Source organism: Streptopelia decaocto (assembly GCF_964273445.1).
Source record: "Streptopelia decaocto genome assembly, chromosome: 1".
NCBI lineage: Eukaryota > Metazoa > Chordata > Aves > Columbiformes > Columbidae > Streptopelia > Streptopelia decaocto.
The window spans coordinates 105,962,700-105,982,978 of record NC_138663.1 but is presented as its reverse complement, the minus strand read 5'-3'; the positions used below and the strand labels follow the sequence as shown (position 1 = coordinate 105,982,978).

The 20,279-nt window shown below is 40.0% G+C and overlaps 2 protein-coding genes across 2 annotated transcripts in view; one reads left to right on the top strand and one right to left on the bottom strand.

The window, feature by feature from the left end:
* The window catches only part of LOC309441946 (uncharacterized protein), a 555,153-nt gene extending 543,144 nt beyond the window's left edge, over window positions 1-12,009 (bottom strand). The window contains exon 1 of the mRNA XM_082057257.1: window positions 11,940-12,009. The gene's annotated coding sequence lies outside the window, so the exon portion shown is untranslated. The remainder of the gene's footprint in view (window positions 1-11,939) is intronic.
* The window catches only part of MAP7D2 (MAP7 domain containing 2), a gene marked incomplete at its 5' end in the record, with an annotated part of 87,514 nt that overhangs the window by 58,076 nt on the left and 9,159 nt on the right, over window positions 1-20,279 (top strand). Inside the window, 6 exons of the mRNA XM_082057246.1 lie at window positions 1,182-1,296; window positions 2,212-2,310; window positions 4,217-4,327; window positions 5,638-5,760; window positions 8,647-8,795; window positions 12,411-12,538. Coding sequence (XP_081913372.1) covers window positions 1,182-1,296; window positions 2,212-2,310; window positions 4,217-4,327; window positions 5,638-5,760; window positions 8,647-8,795; window positions 12,411-12,538 — 725 coding nt within the window. The remainder of the gene's footprint in view (window positions 1-1,181; window positions 1,297-2,211; window positions 2,311-4,216; window positions 4,328-5,637; window positions 5,761-8,646; window positions 8,796-12,410; window positions 12,539-20,279) is intronic.

Genomic DNA, 20,279 nt, shown 5'->3' with positions numbered 1-20,279 from the left:
GTAGGAGTTTTATATTAGACCAAAAGGATGCAGCAAAGGTAGTAAGTCATAGGACCAAAAATACTAATAAGCTCAAAGGGCTAAAAGCCATTGGGGCAGGAAGAGTAGGCTCATCTTCCCAGTAGGGCTTGGCCTGCTGAAATGTGAGGGTGAGGAGGCTGCCAGATGGGAATGAGGTACTGGGAGTAGGAAAAGAAGAAGGTGGTAGATGATGGAATGGTGGGTGGGGAAGAACCAGGTTTTGTCTGCTTGAAAGATGGAAAAGAAAAGGTGCAGAGGTCATTGCCACAGCAATAAACCAATAAACTACAGCAATAAAGTAGCAGAGGAAGGAGGTGGAAACAAAACTGAGTGGAGGTCTTTGAGTGAGATTTAGGAGGTGGTGGAGAAGGAACAAGACAAGCATGTGTAGCTGTAAGTGAAAGGTAGAGCACGATTGGGGTGGGGAGGGGGGAAAGAAACATCCTTGTTCTTCCCCATCTGAAAACCCTAACTCATCAAGCCATGGAGGAGAACGTGGGGGTGGAATGGAAAAAAAAAATCTCAGAACAGCACAGTCTGGGCATACACTAAAAAAAAAAAAAAAACACACAAGAGAAAAAAAAAACAGAAGCTCTTCAATGCCTGGACTGTAAAGAGCACAGTGGGATAAAGGAGGGAGTTCTTGTAAAGATAAATAAATAAATGGGGCATCCTGCAAAGTAACCTATTTTGGATTTGAAGTGATCATTTATCTGCGTGGCTAGGAGGAGCAACTGGCATTGCAGCACTTTAGCTGTGCTCAGAAGGGGATGGAAGGAAAACCTGAGGTCTGCATAGACAAGAAGGAGTTAATGCTTGTCGAGCATTATTCTTATACAAATTAAGTCCAGAGCACAGCAGCAACCGCACCAGCAGGAGCAGATGCTAGGCAGTGATGCAACCTGTGTTATTTACTTAGGCCTCTGTAGTGACCTCAGTGGCTTGCAGACAAAGGATACACATATCTGGAGGTAGGTTTGCGTTCTGATACTTTCTTTATTCAGTCCTTTTTCTTTTATTGCAAACAAGCTCCTGTAATCATCTCATGTGAAGCAACAGGGGAACTGTCTATTTTTAGTATGGGTTTCAGAATGAGGAAAAAAAAAGCACTCAACCAACTGATTCAGGTTTGGTTTGTGTTTTTGTACCAAAATAACCAGGAACGTTTAGAAGCCATGATGCGTCGGTCCCTTGAACGCAGCCAGCAGCTGGAGCAGAAGCAGAAGCGATGGTCGTGGGGAGGAGCACTGGCTGCAGGCTCAGGAGGGAGAGATGGTGAGTGAAACGGGCTGCCTGCATTGCAGATCTTGAAGTGCAAAATGCATGAGGTTGTGGAGATGGTAAGGCTGATGCATTTTATAGTTAGGGTGGTACTGCCTTGGGACGTGAATAAATGCTTTGTAATTGTCTGCCAGGCTTCTTCTCACTTATACCTTCTGGGGAGAAAGGGCACTCCTAACTTTAGGATTGCAGATCATTTTACTAGAGTAACCAGAATCTGCTTGGAGGATGCTGAGTGCTAAAATGAAAATTTATGCTCTCTCTCCCTTATTCTCTTCCTCCGCATTGTCTTCTCACGCACACAGTTAGCAAATTTAATATTCACCAAAGGACTGAGAGCTGTCTAAGCCTTGCAAAAGATGATCTGGTTTTGTTTGGCACTTCTGAAAACCTGATGGGAATTTCTAGATGACTATGCAGCATGTGCAGTTAAAATAGTTTGTTTTTTTCCCCCCACATACTTTTTGTTGCTGGTATTTTTGATTTGGCTTCAGAAAAATTATTTTTATTACATAATCAGTCATGTACTGCTTTTATATTTCAAAAAGATGCATGTTTTGTGTTTTAAATCATGTAATTTATTTAAATTTGTCAGGTTTGAATAAACATGTTATAGGGAAAAATATCCATGTTTGGGTGATGATGAAAGATGACAGTTACTCTCTTTTAAACAGTGTATAAATATACTTAACTCTAAAAGGGCAAACTCTGTTTAACATCATACTTTTGATGGTATGCCATCAGAAAAGCCAGGAAATTAAATATATATATGATAATAAAAGAAGTCGTCTGTACTTTGAGAAAGAAACCAGTTTGTCTTTGTGATGCAGTTTATGCTTAATTCCAGCTCCCCCAACATATTCAGTAATTTCTTTCACCTCTTTTTGCTCTGATTTCTCTGCTGTGTAGGTGAATCAGAAAATACCCCACCCCCTGTTCTAGGTTTAGCTGCCAACACCCTTCCTCCAGACCCTGTGACCTCTACCGCTCCTGCTGATTCCTTCAATGGTATTTCAGAGAATCACAGCACCATCGTGTCTCATTTATAACTGTTCTAATCACTGTAATCCATCCACTGATCTTGTCTTTCCTAACCACTGTTTTCTTATTATTTCAGTCTGGTACTCTACGGCATTAACTTTAGTGATGTGGACCAAATGTCTTTATAATTTCCTTTTAATTTTGCCATGGTGGAGCAGTGCATGCCTCACATTATAGCACTGTAGAGGCATTTCATGTGTTCTTCACTAACTGTAGGATTCTACTGCTCAGATTCTCATCTCTGTTAAATTCTGTGGGTGCTCTGTGTTTGTGTGTGTGTAAATATAATTACACATATATTTGACAGTTCTAATGGGCATGTGCAGGTGCTGTTGAAAATAATTTAGTTGCACAGTAAGAGAAAATGTATTATGGAGACCATATTTCATCAAAACGGTCCTCTTTTTTACCTTAAGGGCCTATTTCTGCAGTATTTTAAGCAAATTTAGTATAAATAGCCATGCTATATTTTCAGCCTATTGAAGTGGATTTTGGCCAAGATATTTGTAACAAACTCAAGTAGTTGACTTTATTTAGACAACTGTGTTTTGTTTTGTTTTGTTTTTTTTTAATATTCTTCAGTTCTCTTTATTATTCATGTAAAAGGACAGTGAAGTAGATGAGTACTCCAAAATTAAAAATGGATTGCATATAAGATTTCTAATTTTGATTGCAAAGGTACTTGGCATTTTGAAAACATAGCTTGTGCTTTCAAGAACTAGGTTCCTTCTCTCCCCACAAAGGAGAAGCTGGGCTTGGATATTACTACTGGAGAATTCACAGTAAATGTTGTTCTGCCCACCATCTCGCAGAACTATTACTTTTGTGCAAACAGATTCAGATTTTTGTACTAATTGTTGCTCATGTACCAAGAGACTTGGGTGCAGAACTGATGTTTTAGTGGCATACCAGCAGTATTCCTACTTTTTTAAAAAGCAAATGTAGAGAATTGTATTGTTTACTGTAGTAGATGGAGGCAAATCTTGCAGACCCCACTGAGGCAACATTTAAATGTATGTAATAGGGAATGCAGTAACTTAGGGGCTGCAGAATTAGGGCCATATATAGGTCTATAGCTGAAACTATTTTCGCTATGAAAATAATAGTATTCAACTATAAAGGACAAAGTATCCATGCTTTTAGCTACTGATCATCGTGCAGTGATCACATAGTAATACACTTTGGTAATACTTGAATAACGTTTTTCTGTCATTCAGTTGAATAAATGGCAAGGTAGGAAATATTAATAGGTATTGTGCTCAAACAATATTTCGGAAGAAAAATGAAAGCACTTGGTAGTAACAAAAAGCTTTTTTTTTTTTTTTTTTACTATTCTCAACCACAAAAATGTAAAGCCAAATCACTGGTGCCAGATCAGTCATTAAAACAGTGAGTTCTCATTTTACAAACACGCAAATGTTGGTTAATTCATTTTTGTATTGGAATAATACCTGAGGTCTACTCCAGCTCTACCAGACTGAAAGTAAAGGGGAGGGGGAGTGGAGGTGAGGAGCTCAGAGTTCTCATGTGCACAATTCATTTTCTTTAGGTAACTTTCTGCTTGTGCTGGTACTGAATAACTTGTATCAGAGTGACTTCATTAATTCAGACCTGATGTATAATTATTTGCCTGTGGCAGTATGAAAGATAGGCTGTCGTAAAATGGAAATGTTAAATTCACAAGCAGAAAAGTCGCATCCCAAAGCACATCTTATAAAATGCTGGTCCTCCAGCAGTCAGAAGGAGCTTGTCTCGTGCCTTACTCAGTTCTGTGGTCAGTGACAAGGGCCATGAGTACAAATGCGAGGTTAATTTGGGGAGTTTATCAACAGTGTGACGTGAATACAAATATATTCAATGCGTCTCTCTGCAGCATGTGACAAACTTTCAGCTTCTACAATGAATCTGCCAAAGCAAATGGAATCGCCCATCAGTAAGCGCCTCTCCTCCTCCACAGCGGCAATAACACATTCCCCCGACAGAGGCAAGTGAACATGCTGGCCTCCTACCAGCATAAATTCTCCTTCTGCTTAAAGCACTTCTTGTCCGTATAGCTATGTAATTCGCTTATGTCTGTTATTCAAAAGAGCTCAAACATTTGAGGGTTTGTAAGTTGGTATCATAGAATAGTCCTGCAGCCTGTGTCAAAGACTGTGCTGCCATGCTGGAAATCCTAGGCCAGCAACAAATGCTCTGCGGTCTTTCACTGCTTCTTTTTCAATTTTCAGTCCTCCAGCAAACAGGGCTGTAAGTACATGCTGTGTCTGCAGCAATTTCGTCCAACTGTACAGCTTGTGATCTTCTAGCCAAATAATGAAAAACAAGCAAACCAAACATGTGGCTCCACAATAGACATGGGATGTACCGTGGGCAGAAGTACGTCCAGTGAGCCACCTGGGAGACTTCAATCTGGTGACTAGAGTTGTAGAGCCCTTTAATTTGATTTGAAACTCTGATCCATGAGAGGCTCAGCAAAAGATGATCATCTTGCAGGATTAGTGGTTACTAAACGCTACAGAGAGGACTGAAGGGTTTATCCCACTGTGAACTCTTTAGATTTTTTTGTTTGTTTTGTGTCTTTTTTTTTCTTCCTCTGCCTCTTTTTTCTTTCTTTTTTAACTAATGAGAAAAATATATCAACTGAAATAAGTGATATTGAAGGCTTATTTTTTGAATGAAAAGAGAAGGTAAATCTGCTTTCATTTATGAATTGCTTAATGAAATCTCATCAGTAGCTTTGAGGGTTTTATGATATAGATGGCTATGTATATGTGCATGTTAATAGGAACATCTATAAATATCTGTCTTATGTAGTTGACGCTTATATTTGTGGAGTAGGGAGGAATGCAGGCATGTTGTATAAATAAGACTTATATAATGGGGTGAGACTGCATATTTTAAATGCGGTCCAAGTATGTTTGGCACATTAGTGAGTAGCAGCACTGTTACACTGACATTTCGCCTTGTCTACTGGGGAAAAAGGCAAACCTTTTTCATGCTGAATCATGAAAGCAACGATTTTGCGGAATGGAACGTGATAGAGCAAAATGCAATATGGTCTTAACCTTACCATATTTATTGTACAGGTGGGAAAGTACTTTGAAGAGATGGAGAAACTAGAAACCTTTTTTTCAGAGAGAATAAAAATTTTCTGTAAATATTTTAAATCTCAAACACTTCAGGATTTTTTTCATTTCATTTAATCATTTCATTATTTTGTTTCGGTTATTTTAATGTAACATTGTTTTATTTCTTTGCATTTTAAATTTTATTTTATTTGCTCCCATCCTTCAGCTCACCGCATGCATCTTAGTCCAATGGAAAACTTTATTGTTTCTCGACTGCTGACTCCCACACAGTCATCTTTAGCCAGAAGCAGAAGTACATTAATGCTTTCTGAGCAGTACGATAATCCAGGTAAAAAACGTGAATTACTCACTTAGAAACTGTCAGGGTATGGTTTTGGTTGCATTTGAGTAGCTACTGAAAGGAATGCAGTACTATGAACCGAATGACAATTTGCACGATAGCACAAAATCAACTATGAACTAAGTTGTTCATGATTGTGTATTTCAAAGCTTGAAAAAACACATCATCCTGTCCGTCTTGTTCTCAATGACTTTTTAAAAAGAACATAGTTAAAAAAAGAATTAACAAAATCACTAAGACCTAAGCCAATGAAAAACTGAATATATTCATTTAAGAAACAGTTTTTTAGACCAGTGTGTGACACCTCTCAGAAGCTCTGTTTGATACATGAATGTCATCCCCTTTCATACCCAAATAGTATGTAGAACAAAAATCCCAGTGCACCATTTGAGCCTTAATTATTTTTACCAAGGTTCCAGTTCTTTGCTGTTAAATTACTTTTTGCCTTTAATTCTGTCACTGTCTGTCTATTTTATATATATGTATATGTATGTATATATAAAATAAGTACCTACAGAAAGAGAGACAGTGATAGGAGGGTGGCAGTTCCAGAAATTATTGATCTTTAAGAAACTAAAAATTAGGGATGCTAGTTACTGTTCCTATCTGTAAATGGAAGTCTAATAAAACCCTTATTTTGCGAACATCTACAAAACTGATGTTTCCAGTCCTGCTATTATTTAGGCAAGTGCCTGATTTCCACAGTAGTTCCTACCTCAAAGCTTTGCCTGGTCATAGTGTTTGCCAAAACAAGGACAGAAGTTTAACAGCCACTTTTATTAAAAACAACAAAAAAAACCCCACCTCAAACCCCACAGGCAAGTGCCTGTCTGCAAGAGGAAACATTTTTTCCAGGATAAAACTAGTTAGATGGTAAAAGACTGATCATCTCTATGATGAGTATTTTCATACACCATCGTTGAAATAGGCTTAGGTCCTACATCTGTGCTTTTAATAAAAAGCTATTTAAAAATTAATTCTTTGTGGGTTTCTTCTTTGTTGCAGTGTGTAGGGACATTGACGTTGAATGGCTCTGAAATTACTTGACTTGTTTCTACATTAAAAGCAGAACCTGTTGGAAGCAGAAATTTTGTCATATGGTATCTGGCCCATGAGAAAATTCTCAGTTTATTTACTGCTCAGGGATCAACTACTGCTAAGACTGAAAAAAGCCAACTCAAAATTAGATCTGCTTAGAATTTTGAGGTGAATTGCTGGGACCACCTCCAGATGCTGTTTTCCGTGTTGTATTTGATATTGAAGAAATCAATACAGACTTAGTTTGTCCTTCCCTACTTGTTTTGTTTGTAAACTCCCAGCTTTATTTCTCTGTTCATTGGAGTGTCTTTAAAGTAGCATGCTGGCAAGTCTGACGACGATACAATTTGGCCTGCAAACTGCTTTTTTTTCCCCTGAGCTGAAACAGGAGCAATGATTTAGGGAACAGATCTCTCAACCAGCCACTGGCTCCTGTCATCGGCTCACGAGGCAACTGGGCTGTAGCACAGGTTGCAAATGGTGTCACTGCTCAGAGTGGCTGTTGACAGTTTTGTCAGTAATTGCCACCAAAAGGCTTGAGGGAGACCTCCCCTCTGTAGAAGTAGCTTCCTGAACAGCGAAGAGGGTTCTTCCTTTTCAGGAGCTCATGCTGTGCCTCATGTAATTTCATTTGAGTCAAAATTGCTCTGCTCCTGCATTTTCTGTAAGCTTAGAAATGAGAAGCCTCACTTTAAGACTCTTTCTGTAGGGCAATGCATTATTAATGTCACTCCAAGTCAAGATATTCAGGCAAACGCTTGTTACTGGACACATATAATTTCTTTTTTTTTTTTTGCAGTTGAAGTGAAAATATGTAAGCAGCACTTAAGTTTCTGAATATTTTTCTTAATCGGTGAATTTTTGCCAGCTTGCCGGCAAGTCAGTCAAAGAATACACAGGTTCAGTTAAATCTAAAAGCATACAAAAAGGCTTAATAAAAAAGTCTATAGGACTACCTGAAAATGTAAATTCCTTTATATTTAAGGGTAATTACTGCTTTTCCAAAGCCAATATCCTTCTTGACTTCAGTTGAGTAAGACTGGATGCACACTGTCACATGGTTACAATTAGTGTCTGTCTTATGAATAAAGCATATGCTCTGTTGATTGTTCTATATGTATGTGAAAGTTTCATCTCAGAACGCAATATGAACAAAAGCAGGAGTAAACCAGCCCATTTAAAAATGTTCTGTTCATATTGCAAATAAAGAAAAACTACCCAGAAAGAGTTGTATATGTTGCACTCAAATTGATGTCTACCACAAATAGCAATAACTGAAATACCTGCAGCAGCATTTAGTTTTGATTTAGGTTCATTTTTCTGTTGTGTTTTGTTTTTAAATTAAGTATTATTTTGAAAAGCAATTAAGATATTTAGGAGCCTTTCCCATGTTTAGTCTTTACAAAAAAAACAAAACACAACACCTGTGCTTCTGTCACCTTTCCTGTTTTGCAGTATTTGTTCAGAAGTTACCCAACTAGAATTGTTTGATTACTCTTTTTATCATATGCAAAGGAAGCTGGACCTTTCAGAAGATAAAAGAATCACAGTTATAGTCAAGTGATTCAAAGGTATATGAGTAAGAGAGCGATATTTTAGAGATAATTAAAAAAAGGAATCCTATAAAATGTTACTTTCAGTTGAGGCATTTTTAGTAAACGTGGGACCACGTTGAATATTTTATGTAAAGTGATGATCTTTTGAAACACCTTTTAAAAAAATGCTGAAAACTTACCTTTGAACATTATAACATAAAAGTATGCTATTTTCTCCTCTCCTTTACTTCCTCTGTCTGTGCTCCCTTTTTGCTCTTGCTATTGTACTATAACTCTTTAGTATTCCATATCTGTCCTCGTGTAGCACCAGCTAGTCCTCTTAAATCTCCCTACAAGCCTTCCCCCACCCGAAGCACTGACAGAAAGAAGGCAACTTCACCCTCCGCTCCTGATGCCATGAAAGGGGCGGCTGCAGCTGAAGTTACTCAGGTGGGTTTGCAATGTTTTTTATTTCACTTCTGGGTAAACTAATGTGGCTTCTGGTTGTTATCTTTCTGCTTACATTCATAAAAATGAATTGCTGTCCCTGTTGTAAGAAACAACAGTAAGAAAGGAAGCCTTGCATGCATCTGTTGCTTTCGTGCTCCTGTTTAGCAGCATTTTAATATCTTCCTCCTCCTGAGTATTGGTGTTGAGCTCTGGTGCTTGGAATAGCAACACCTTTATTTTCTGGGAACTGAGATTTTTGGCACTGGTTTATGTTTTTGAACTTGCCTGTAACTTCTGGCAATGAGGATGACAAATAGGATCTCTCTAATGAATATGACTATCCAGTCTTGCTGGTTACATATTTTGGAAACTTGCCAAGTGTATTAACAATGCCTCTTTTATACCAATTGCTTGATTCTTTCTGTGGTCATTTTTAATGCTGTTTGCTTAAAAAATGCATTATTGATCCACTGTAGTTTTCAGAAAAGCAAAGGCAAGTCGTTCATCTTCACTGAGTCTACACAATGTACGGCATGTTTTAAAAAAATTATGCTAGGGCTGTAAAATTCATATAAGCTCATGTGCCTTGTAATAGTTAATAGTGGGAGCATTCATGCCGTCTAAATTAGATGCAAGTGAGAGGACCCAAGCTGCAAACTGAAGATTTGTGTAGTGTCTTTCTTAGGTGTGATACACAGTGTTACACCCAGCAGCATTGCTCCAAGATTATGGAATCACTGAATGGATTGAGTTGGAAGAGACCTTGAGAGGTCGCTTAGTCCAACCCCCTGCAATGAGCAGGGACATCTTCAACCAGATCAGGTTGCTCAGAGCCCCATCCAGCGTGGCCTGGAATGTCTCCAGGGATGGGGCATCTACCACCTCTCTGGGCAACCTGGGCCCATGTTTCGCCACCCTCATTGCAAAAACTTGTAAAAAAAAAAAAAAAAAAATTACTCCTTGTCCTGTCACTGTAGGCCCTACTAAAAAGTCTGTCCTCATCTTTCTTAAAGGGCTCTTTAAAGTACTGAAAGGCCGCAATAAGGTCTCCCTGGCACCCTCACTTCTGCAGGCTGAACAACCCCAACTCTCTCAGCCTTTCCTCACAGCAGGGCTGTTCCAGCCCTCTGATGATCTTTGTGGCCTCCTCTGGACTCACTCCAACAGGTCCGTGTCCTTCTTACATTGGGGGCCCCAGAGCTGGACACAGTACTCCAGGTGGGGCCTCACCAGACCAGAGTAGAGGAGGGCAGAATCACCTCCCTCGACCTGCTGGTCACGTTTCTTTTGATGCAGCCCAAGATACAATTTGCCTTCTGGGCTGCAAGTGCACATTGCTGGCTCATGTCCAGCTTTTCATCCACCAGCACCCCCAAGTCCTTCTCCACAGGGCTGCTCTCAATCCCTTCATCCTCCAGCCTGTATTGATAGCAGGGGTTGCCCTGACTCAGGTGTGGAACCTTGCAGTTGACCTGTTGAACCTCATGAGTTTTGCCTGGTCCCACTTCTCAAGCTTGTCCAGGTCCCTCTGGATGGCGTCCCATCCCTCAGGTGTGTCAACCACACCACTCAGGTGGTGTCATCCACAAACTTGCTGAGGGTGCCCTCGATCTCACTGTCTATGTCACTGTTGAAGATATTGATATTAAACAATATTATTAAACAGTAAATATTAAATATGAAGCAGTAAATATTAGTGTTAAACAGTACAGGTCCCATTATGGACCCACAAGGGACATAACTTGTCACTGATCTCCATCCAAATATTGAGCCATTGACGACTATGCACTGAATGTGACCATCCAACCAATTGCTCATCCACTGAACAGTCCATCCATCAAATCCATGTCTCTCCAGTTTAGGAAGAAGTATGTTGTGGGTGACTGTGTCAAAGGCTTTACTGAAGTCCAGACAGGTGACATGCATAGTTCCTCCCTTGCTCACTGATGTAGTTACTCTGTCACAGAAGACCACTAGGTTTGTCAGGCAGAACTTAGCCATGGTGAAGTCGTGCTGGCTGTCTTGAATCACCTCTCTGTCCCTTCACATAGCCTCTAGGAGGATCTGTTCTATGATCTTTCCAGGTACAGACATGAGGCTGACAGGTCAGTAGTTCACAGGGCCATCCTTTCTACCCTTTCTAGAAATGAGTGCAACATTTCCTTTTATTCAGTCACCAGGGACTTCATCTGACTGCCATGACTTTTCAGATATCATGGAGGACTATTCAGATATTCCCTCAGGACTCTGGGATGCATCTCATCAGGCCCTATAGACTTATGTATGTTCAGGTTCCTCAGGTGGTCACGAACCAGATCCTCAGAGTGGGAGAGACTTTACTCTCCCAGTCCCTGTCTTGCAGTTCATTTTCCACGCAAGAAGTGTGGGAAGAGAGCTTGCCAGTGAAGACTGGCTGTTTGCTTAAAAGATGCATTATTGGTCCACTGTAGTTTTCAGAAAAGCAAAGGCAAGTCGTTCACCTTCACTGAGTCTACACAATGTAAGGCAAAGAAGGCCTTCTCCTTGTCCTTTGTTACCAGTTTGCCAGTCTTGCTCATCAGTGGGGTTACACTTTCTTTAACCTTCCTTTTCTGGTTGACATACCTGTAGAAGCCCCTCTTGTTATTCTTTGTGTCCCTTGCCAAGTTCAGCTCCAGCTGCACCTTGGTCTTCCTGACCTGTCTCTCCACAACCAGGCAGTGTCCCTATACTCTTCCCAGGATCCCCATCCCTGCTGTCACTGCCTGTGCATTTCCTTCTCGCCCTTTAGTGTGACCAGCAGGTCTTGACTCAGCCATGCTAGCCTCTTGCCTTCCTTTATCCAATTTCTTACACCTGGGGATCAAGAGCTCTTGTGCTCAATGGAAAATCTCCTTAAAGATCTGCCAGCTCTGTTCTGCTTCATTGTCCCTGAGGGTAGTTTCCCAGGGCACCCTGTTGACTGACTCCCTGAAGAGCTGGAAGTTGGCTTTCCTAAAGTTCAGGACTTTTTGCTTGTCCTGCATCCCTCGGGACTGTGAACTCCGCAAGCACATGTTCACTGCAGCCCAGGCTGCCTCCAATCTTGATGTCACCGATTAGCTCACTTGTTGGTGACCAACAAGGTCCTTTACTGCATCTCCCCTGGGTAGGACTGTCTGTTACCTGACTTACGAAGTTATCCTGAAAGCGCTCCAGGAGTCTCTTGGATTGCCAGAGGCTCACCATGCGACTTCCCAGCAGATGTCAGGGTGGTTGAAGTCCCCCAGCAGGATGAGAGCCTGCGAGATGACTGGGTGCCCTACTGACCATGCCTTAAGAGGTATTGCAGCAGCATATAGATGATTTTGAAAACTCCACCCAGTGCCACCACCCCTCCCAGGAACTCTTGGAGAGGCTCTGATGTGGTGCTATCTGAAACTTGTATACTATGTCCATGTAAGACATGATTGGGTTTTTTTTATGTCTATGTAAAATAAACTATGCACCCCAGTTGTGAGCTGGTGTTTAAAAAACTTCTGTCTTAAATGTATGTTACAGAAATCTGTTTATATGCCATCTTGTTAATAAAACTATTGAATATATTTTTGATTTGTTAGTTCTCATTATGGAAATTAAAATGAACTGTACTTCTAGACTGAGAAGATGAAGAAAGAGAAGCGACCTACAACACCTGGTTCATCATCTGGGATGGGATCTCCTCTAAGAAGGTCTGATTCTCCTGCTGCCATGTCCAGAAGATCTGCATCACCTGCAACGCCTAAGTATGTCTTTCTTATTAGTGGTCTAATACACTGTGAGTTTCTTGACAGATTCTTGAGGAACTTCCTCTGAAGTGTTACATAAAATCTAGTTAATTTTAGTTAGGCTTTACACATAGACAGATGGAGAGAGATGTAGATGAACAGATATATGTAAAATTGTGTTAGTGGTGACTAGAGACACTTCTCTGCTTTTTCTGTCTTTTGAAATTATCACAGTACATTTCATTATTAATGTGAAATTTTATTTAACATTTATTTTTAAACATGCTTTTGTTTTATTTGATTTTGAAAAAACTCTGCCTAGTGTGAAGAAATGCACAGAACATGAATACTAACTAGAAATTGCAGCATTTACAACGTGTGTTTCCTATTGTTGGCATGACCATCTCGTTCCATAAATATACTTAACTATGTGTCATCTAAACTGTTGGTTTTAATCTTTGCTAATTTGCAGACCTCTGTGGGTTTGTTGCTTTCTGTTGTTGTTTGTTTTTTTTTTCATGCAGAGTTGTGGACCTATAGCATATCTGGGCTTACTAACAGTTGAGTTGCTTACTTGTCTTTTGCAGACGCTTCAAAACTGTAGTCCGCGTACCACAGCTTGCAAGTCATAAGTCTAAGCAAATGTGTCTTCAGCTTTCTTAGAACAGGATACTAAGTCTGGCTCAAATGAGAAGTATGCTGAAGTAGTCATGGTCTACAATAGCTGTCTTATTTTTTTGTTCATTTGTTTGGTTTTCCCTAGACCCTGTTCGTGGGTCCCACTTATATCTTTAAAGTTGTCTTCCTCTATCTGATTTTATTTATTTTTTTAGTCTGAATCTGAACATATTCTGAACCAGTCTTGATGATCCTCTTTCTGAGAAATTTCTTCCACTTCAAAAACTAGCTGGTGTTCCTTTTTTGTTTCAGCTCTGAGTGCATAGCCCTTTAACAGAGGGTGATTTTGTGTGCGAATTTGGTCTTAGACAAAATTTAGTAAACAGTCTGATTCTGGGAATTTTTTTTATTTTGGATACCCCTTGCACACAACTGGGAAATTGCAATTCTTGGTTCACACTATAGGGCCACAAATTGTCAGACTTTCAATATTACTTATGTAAGATGGCCAGATTCTGAATTATGGAGATTTTCTGAAGAATGTCAGTACCATTTCATATCATTGCCGTCAGCTTTTTTCATTACAGTTTTGAGCAAATCATTGTCTAGTGGCACTCCAAAAGTTCAAGCTATAGAAATGTATATTATTCTGTAAGTTGCTGATATATCCTCTTCCAAATGCGTCTTTCAGTTCAGTGTAAAAGATACATCAAGAGACATATTTAGTTAAAATGATTGGTGGGAAGTGGGTTGCTGAGAGTGAAGCACTTCTTGATAGGCAGACATTGAAAAGTTTGCTATAGCTCATCATAGAGACATCTGGGGCAGGGGAGAAAGCCTTTGTGAAACAAACAGATGTTTAGTGCTTCATGAAAAAAAACATGCCTAGTCTTAATTTGTAGCACTAATTCACTGATTTCCATAAAAGGTTAGGCAGAGATGGAGACTTTTTTCCCAGAGGTGCAAATTAAGAGAACCTTCTTATAGTAATAAGTTTTCATGCCTATAAGGAATATAAACTGCTGTTTTTAGAGAAAGAAGCAGATGCTGTAGGGAGGAATTAAGAAGCCTGCTGGTTGGTTTCTCTGTGATTGTGAGCCACAGTAGTTATCCTTTCTTTTTCTTTTTTCCTTCCTCTCTTCCTTGAGAGAATCTGATTCCGACCACTTCTAGAAATGTATTACTGAGCATTTAATCTTAATGTGGCCCAATTAGAATACCCTCCTTGACCTTATAAAAGGATACGGTAAATAGAGTTTAAATCCATGTTTATTACTGATTGCAGAAAGATGGTTCTGCTTCAGCACACTCAAAACTTCCTCTCAGAAATTTAAAATAAAATTTTAAAAAGGCGTCTTGGTGACCACTTTGTATTATTGTATAAAGATATGCATTTCTTCATACATCTCAAATGTTGTATAACAATCTGGCTGGTCAGTGGATTTAAATTTAGGCAGTCAGGTATTTGAAACCTTCCTTTAGATTGTATAAACTCATCTTTTCATTTAAAATTAACTTTAGAACTTAAATATAATTCTAATGTGACTGAATATGTAGACAAATATTCATTCTTCTCGCAAACCTGACAATCTTCTACAAGTTTAATCTTTCTCCTTCCAGCACACTACATGGCCAAAAAAATACCCGGAAAGAAATAAGAATACGTATTGTACAGTATTAGTAGTTAGTGATCCTGCATAGCACCTTAACTTCGAAAGCTGTTGAGGAAAGAATTAAGTATGGCCAGTGATTTAGATAATAATTAGCTATATGCCTTTTTCTTCTTAAAAGTGACTTGACATTCAAGTTTTCCTTGGTATTGTTCTAGTTATTAGTTCTTTACAGCTCTCATCTTGGTTTGTGAGTGGTAGTCACTTGTCTTCCTTATGTGTTATTTCATTATTTATTTAAGAACTCTTTTTATCATGGTAAAGTAACTGAAACAGGCTCAAACGAGACAATAACATTTCAACCTAAATAAATACAGTGATTGATGGCAGGATAGATTTTCAGTAATTAAATACAGTGTTTGAAGGTGCAAATTTTACTGAGAAGGCAAAATAATGAGGCCAAAATATAATGTTCAGGACAAAAATAGTGAACAAATATGGACCTAAAAAGGAGAAAAGGGCAAAAAAAAATGTTGGGCAATAATTAAAAGCAAGGAAGGAATTCAAAGCTTGAAAATATTTGAAAAAGTAAATAGATCAAGAAGTGTCACACAAGAAAGAAACCCAAAACTATTGGTTTGAATCCAGTGTGGAACAGCTGACAGATTAAAATTAATGTATTAGAGAGCCAAGATAATTGAGAAATTATCTTATTTTTACAATTGCTATTGGATACTGAATGTGCAAAGTGCTTCTATTCTTCTGATCTTTCACAAGATCAATAATACCAGGGGTTTTTTTGTAAATTTCTTTTGACGTTTCATCTCCAAAGATCTATACATTAATCAGTTTATTCTTGTGGTATCCCTCGGAGAATAGGTAAGTGTCCTATCTTATAGATCGGCAAAGCAATAAAGCCTGTGTCCTTTACATGTCTTTGGGTAAATGGTCCCTTTGAGATCAATGGGACCTGACTGAACCAGGGAAGTAGGATTTAGGTTTAAGTGTATTCGATAAGCCATCATATAAACCACTGAATAAAAATGAAAGCTCCAGTAAGCCCCTGTGTTAATTATTTTGTCAAAGCATTACTTCATATGAGAAGGGAAAAGGGACTGCGGCGTTGCTGGTGGGTGATGGTTCTTGGTTTACTTCCAGTTCCCAGCCTTTGTCACTCTGCTCTGCTCAGTTTTGACTGACTGAACCTGTAACTTGGTATTCTTTTGGGTGACATCCCACTGCAGCAATTGGGACACACCTTGATGTCAGACATGCACATGCTCAATCAAATTACAGGATACCTGTGAAATATGAACCTTGAGTAGTACAAAAAAACCCAAACTTTTTAAAGTTTTAAAAATGACCCATTAGAAATGTGCCTGCCTGTGGTTAATTCCTCACAGAAGTAGCTTCTATATCCTGTAGTGACCTAGTTTTAGGTATTATTTGATATGTGCTACATTTACTACTTCTTGTTTTGCCTTTGAAATATAAAAACAATGAGTAGAATGTTGGATCAAGACTATTTTGAGGGTTTTTTTTCAGCAGCTAGCTAGAGAATGGGCCGATTCAAGTTTTTGAAAACATCTGTAATAATGCAGCTATCAAAATAACTATTTATAGACCTATGCTAAGTTTGTCCTCTTTTAAGAAAGGTGAAAGAGAAATGAATCTGTCTGGCTAGAAAAGATCAAAACTAAGAGTGAAAGAAAACTGCTTTTGAGAAAATATCACAGAGAAAAGGGCAAAAATGTCAGAGCCCAGGAATAGTTTGCAATCAGAGCAATCTCAGAAAGCAGGCTTGAGAACATGCAAGCAAGCCCTTTCAGCAGAGCTTTTGTTGAAGTAATAAGAAGATAGAAGAAAAAAAAATTACACAGCTGTGGCATTGCAGATTTCTGATTTACAGTCAGCCTTCTGAACTGCTGTAACCAAAAACCTGTCATGTACCTAGCTTTTCACAAAAGCTTGCTGTTCTCTCCCTTGCTATTTATGGACAAAATTGGATGTGACCTCTGATCTGTGTGCTACATGTACTTTATTATCTATGCTTAGCAAAAGTAAGCTCAGAACCCCTCTTGTGCTGTTCCTGAGACATTCTTCTGCAGAATGGACTGTCCCTCTTTTAATTAAATAAAAGCCATTGTAAATTAAGGACTGGTGGATCCCCAGACTTGGTGAATGTTCTTGTAGTGCCTGTAGGGGTTGTGATGAGAATGGCTTCTTACAAGCTGCTTCCCCCGTGTCAGGGCAGTTAGGTGAGAAAACTGAGACCTCCTGGTGGGTGGAAGATGCTTCCTGTACTTTTTTATACCCTTGTAAAACCTAGTGACTGAGATGAGCGAACTTTCAGCCAACTGACATGCTACCACTTCTTGGATTTTGATGACTTGTCGTTTTAATTCCTCTGATCCTCATCAGGCACATTTCTGTGTTTCCACATTCTTGCCAGGGTTTCATTACATCCCTTTCCCTTTCTCCTAAGGCAAAAACAAAACATTTTTTAAACCTAAGCAGACCCTTGTGCAAGTGTTTATACTTTTTCCCTTAATAATCCCATTTTTCTGTCTTCATGATCAAGGTTGACCCTTTCTGGTGAAAAGTAGCATCATTTAAATACTATTAGGAATGTTTTTTCAAGTAACAGTTCTGCCTGTCTTTAGGAATTCTAAAGATGCTAAGTTGATGATATGTTCTAAATACAGGAGGGAAAACAGTGTTCATTTAATACTTTCTACTGGCATCCCGTAAATGATTTAAAATTTTGAAAAAAATAATCCTGATGGGTTTTTTCAGCTTTTCACTCCTTGTACTACATTGTTGTCATCCTCGCAGTAGTCAGTCTTTTATATGCTTCTCCCTTTTACTTGCTTTAAAAGCGGCAAAGGCATACTTGTCTCTTGTTCTTCTGTAGGTCTAAAAGTTCAAAGATGCATTACTTAAATAATACATTCAGCACATGTTTCTAGTCCAACAGGTAAGTTGTACAGCCAGTCTGCTCTAATTCCTATGCAGTGCAAGGTAGATAGCTCTCGTGACTAGACTCCTTACCGTCCTCTTTAGTTTGATTAGAGAACAATTACTTCTGTGCTAATACTGAAAATGACTCAGCCTTAGTTATGTGATTGTTTTGCTCCTCCTGTCACAACAAGTTAAATAAAAAGTATTGCAAGGAGTGTGTGGTAAGGTTGGAATTGTAAACCAAAGGCAGCAAGAAGGGACTATGCTTTGAAGAAGTGTCTGATTAGCAAGAAGCATCTTCTGTGCTGCAGAAAAGCATAAGAAGAAGGTGGTTTGCTTTTTATTTATACATTGTATTTTTATCAAATACAGTTGGAAATTACTATAATGGTGAGGCACATATGAGATGTACGTGTGTAGGTTGGGCCTTGAAATATCTGCCTATGTCTTTAGTAGGGCCTGGAAATCATCTATATCCCAAAGAGAAAACTAAAGACAATACTGAAAGCAGATTGGGTCAACACCAGCCAATCTCACTGGCTTCTCCCATTGCTGTTTTTCACAAGAGCTGGAAACAGACTTGCCTGTGCACATCTTCCAAAGCCTGTTTCTTTCGGGGAGCAGCAGGAGCAGGCTGTCCTGCAGGGTAGGGTGAGCCAGGAGCCGTGGGTGGCAGCAGGGCAGACTAGGACAGAGGCCTCACCCACAGGACCCCACCCCACAACAGACAAAAGAAGTGACCAGGCAGGCCTGGTGGTGGTGACCAGGGTCAGCCAAGAGTGTGGTGATGGCAGTAAAGGCCTTATTGAGGCAGGTCCAAGGACTAGGACAGAGAGTTCCTGGCCCAGTGGGCGGAGAGTACCTGAGCTGAACTTCAAATTAAGTTGAGTGCTACTGTTCCACCAGCCCAAGGGCTTTTGGAATTGTGATGGCTCTTCAGTGGGAGTAAGAAAATACAGATGGTGCAACACCTTGCCATCTCTTCCTCCCCACAAACTGGGCAGCTCTGAATGAGCTCCCTCTACGCTGGTGTCTGTCTCTTTCAAATGCAACATAATATGGTGGAAAAAGAACCCTTCCTTCTCTCAAATTCATTACTTGGGGGGGGGTGTTGAAAGACATTTAATTTTTATTGTGTGCTCTGTAATGCAAATTTTGTTCCGGTTATAATAGTCTGTGGCCACACAATACTATAGTTATCTATACAAAACTTGCCACTCTGGCCCACTAATTTTCAGCCATTGTCCATGTTTTTCATGCTTGTGGTCTGCCAGAATGAGTGTATAGTCCAGAAAATATGTTACAGTATATGAATCTCTACATTGTGCAGATTAAACAAGTGATAATGGATAATACATTTATATCATAATTGCTTATCCATAATAAGGAAGGTTAAAACTACATGTATAATGTTCAACTTAATGTAGGATTATTTATTCTAATGGTACTCCCATAAAACATGATTTTAGGATTGTAATCTCTTCCATCCTACTTAGTCACACAGCCCAGCCTTTCTTAATGTTACAAGTATTTAGTGCTAGTTACTGGTGTTACGTAAATAATGAATGGTGTTTGTGTGTAGTTTTATGTTTCCTGGTAATCTGTTCTCTTTATTGTGCACCTATTTTCAGTGAATATCAAGTATCTTTACCCTTCAGCTTTCACAGAACGGACTTCGAAGTTATCATTTCACCTAAAGTATGCAACAGCCAAGCAAGCGGTCGGCTGCATTGCTGCTGTGTGTTGCCGTCACTGCAAGTGCTGCTCTGTAGCGTTTGCATGGCAGTGTTTGGTGGTAGGGAGGCTACAGGGTTGGTTTCTGTGAGAAGCCGCTAGAAGCTTCCCCCGTGCCCAATAGAGCAGACAGCTCAAAGATCCATCACTGGCCAAGGCCGAGCCCATCAGTGACAGTGGTAGCACCTCTGGGATGAGTAAGAAGCTGAAAAAGTTGCTGCACAAGAGCTGCTGCAGGTGGGAGAGAGGAGTGAGAATGTGGGAGAGAAACAACTCTGCAGACACCAAGGTCAGCGAAGGAGGGCAGGAGGTGCTCCAGGTGCCAGAGCAGAGATTCTCCTACAGCCCGTGGTGCAGACTGTGGTGAGGCCAGCTGTCCCCCTGCAGCCCATGGAGGTCCATGGTGGAGCAGATCTCCACCTACAGCCTGTGGAGGACCCCACGTGACAGCAGGTGGATGCCTGAAGGAGTCTGTGGCCTCCTGGGAAGCCCATGCTGGAGCAGGCTCCTGGAAGGAGCTGTGACCACAGGGAGAGAGAAGCCCAGGCTGGAGCAGGTTTGCTGTCAGGACTTGTGACCCTATGGGGGACCCAAGCTGAAGCAATCTGTTTTTGAAGGACTGCACCCCGTGGAAGGGACCCATGCTTGAGAAGTCTGTGAAGAACCACAGCCCATGGGAGGGACTCACATTGGAGAAGTTCATGAAGGACTATCTCCTGTGGGAGGGACCTCACACTAGAGCAGGGGATGAGTGTTTGGAGTCCTGCCCCTGATGAGGAAGGAACAGCAAGAGACAATGTGTGATGAACTGACCACAACCTGCATTCCCTGTCCCC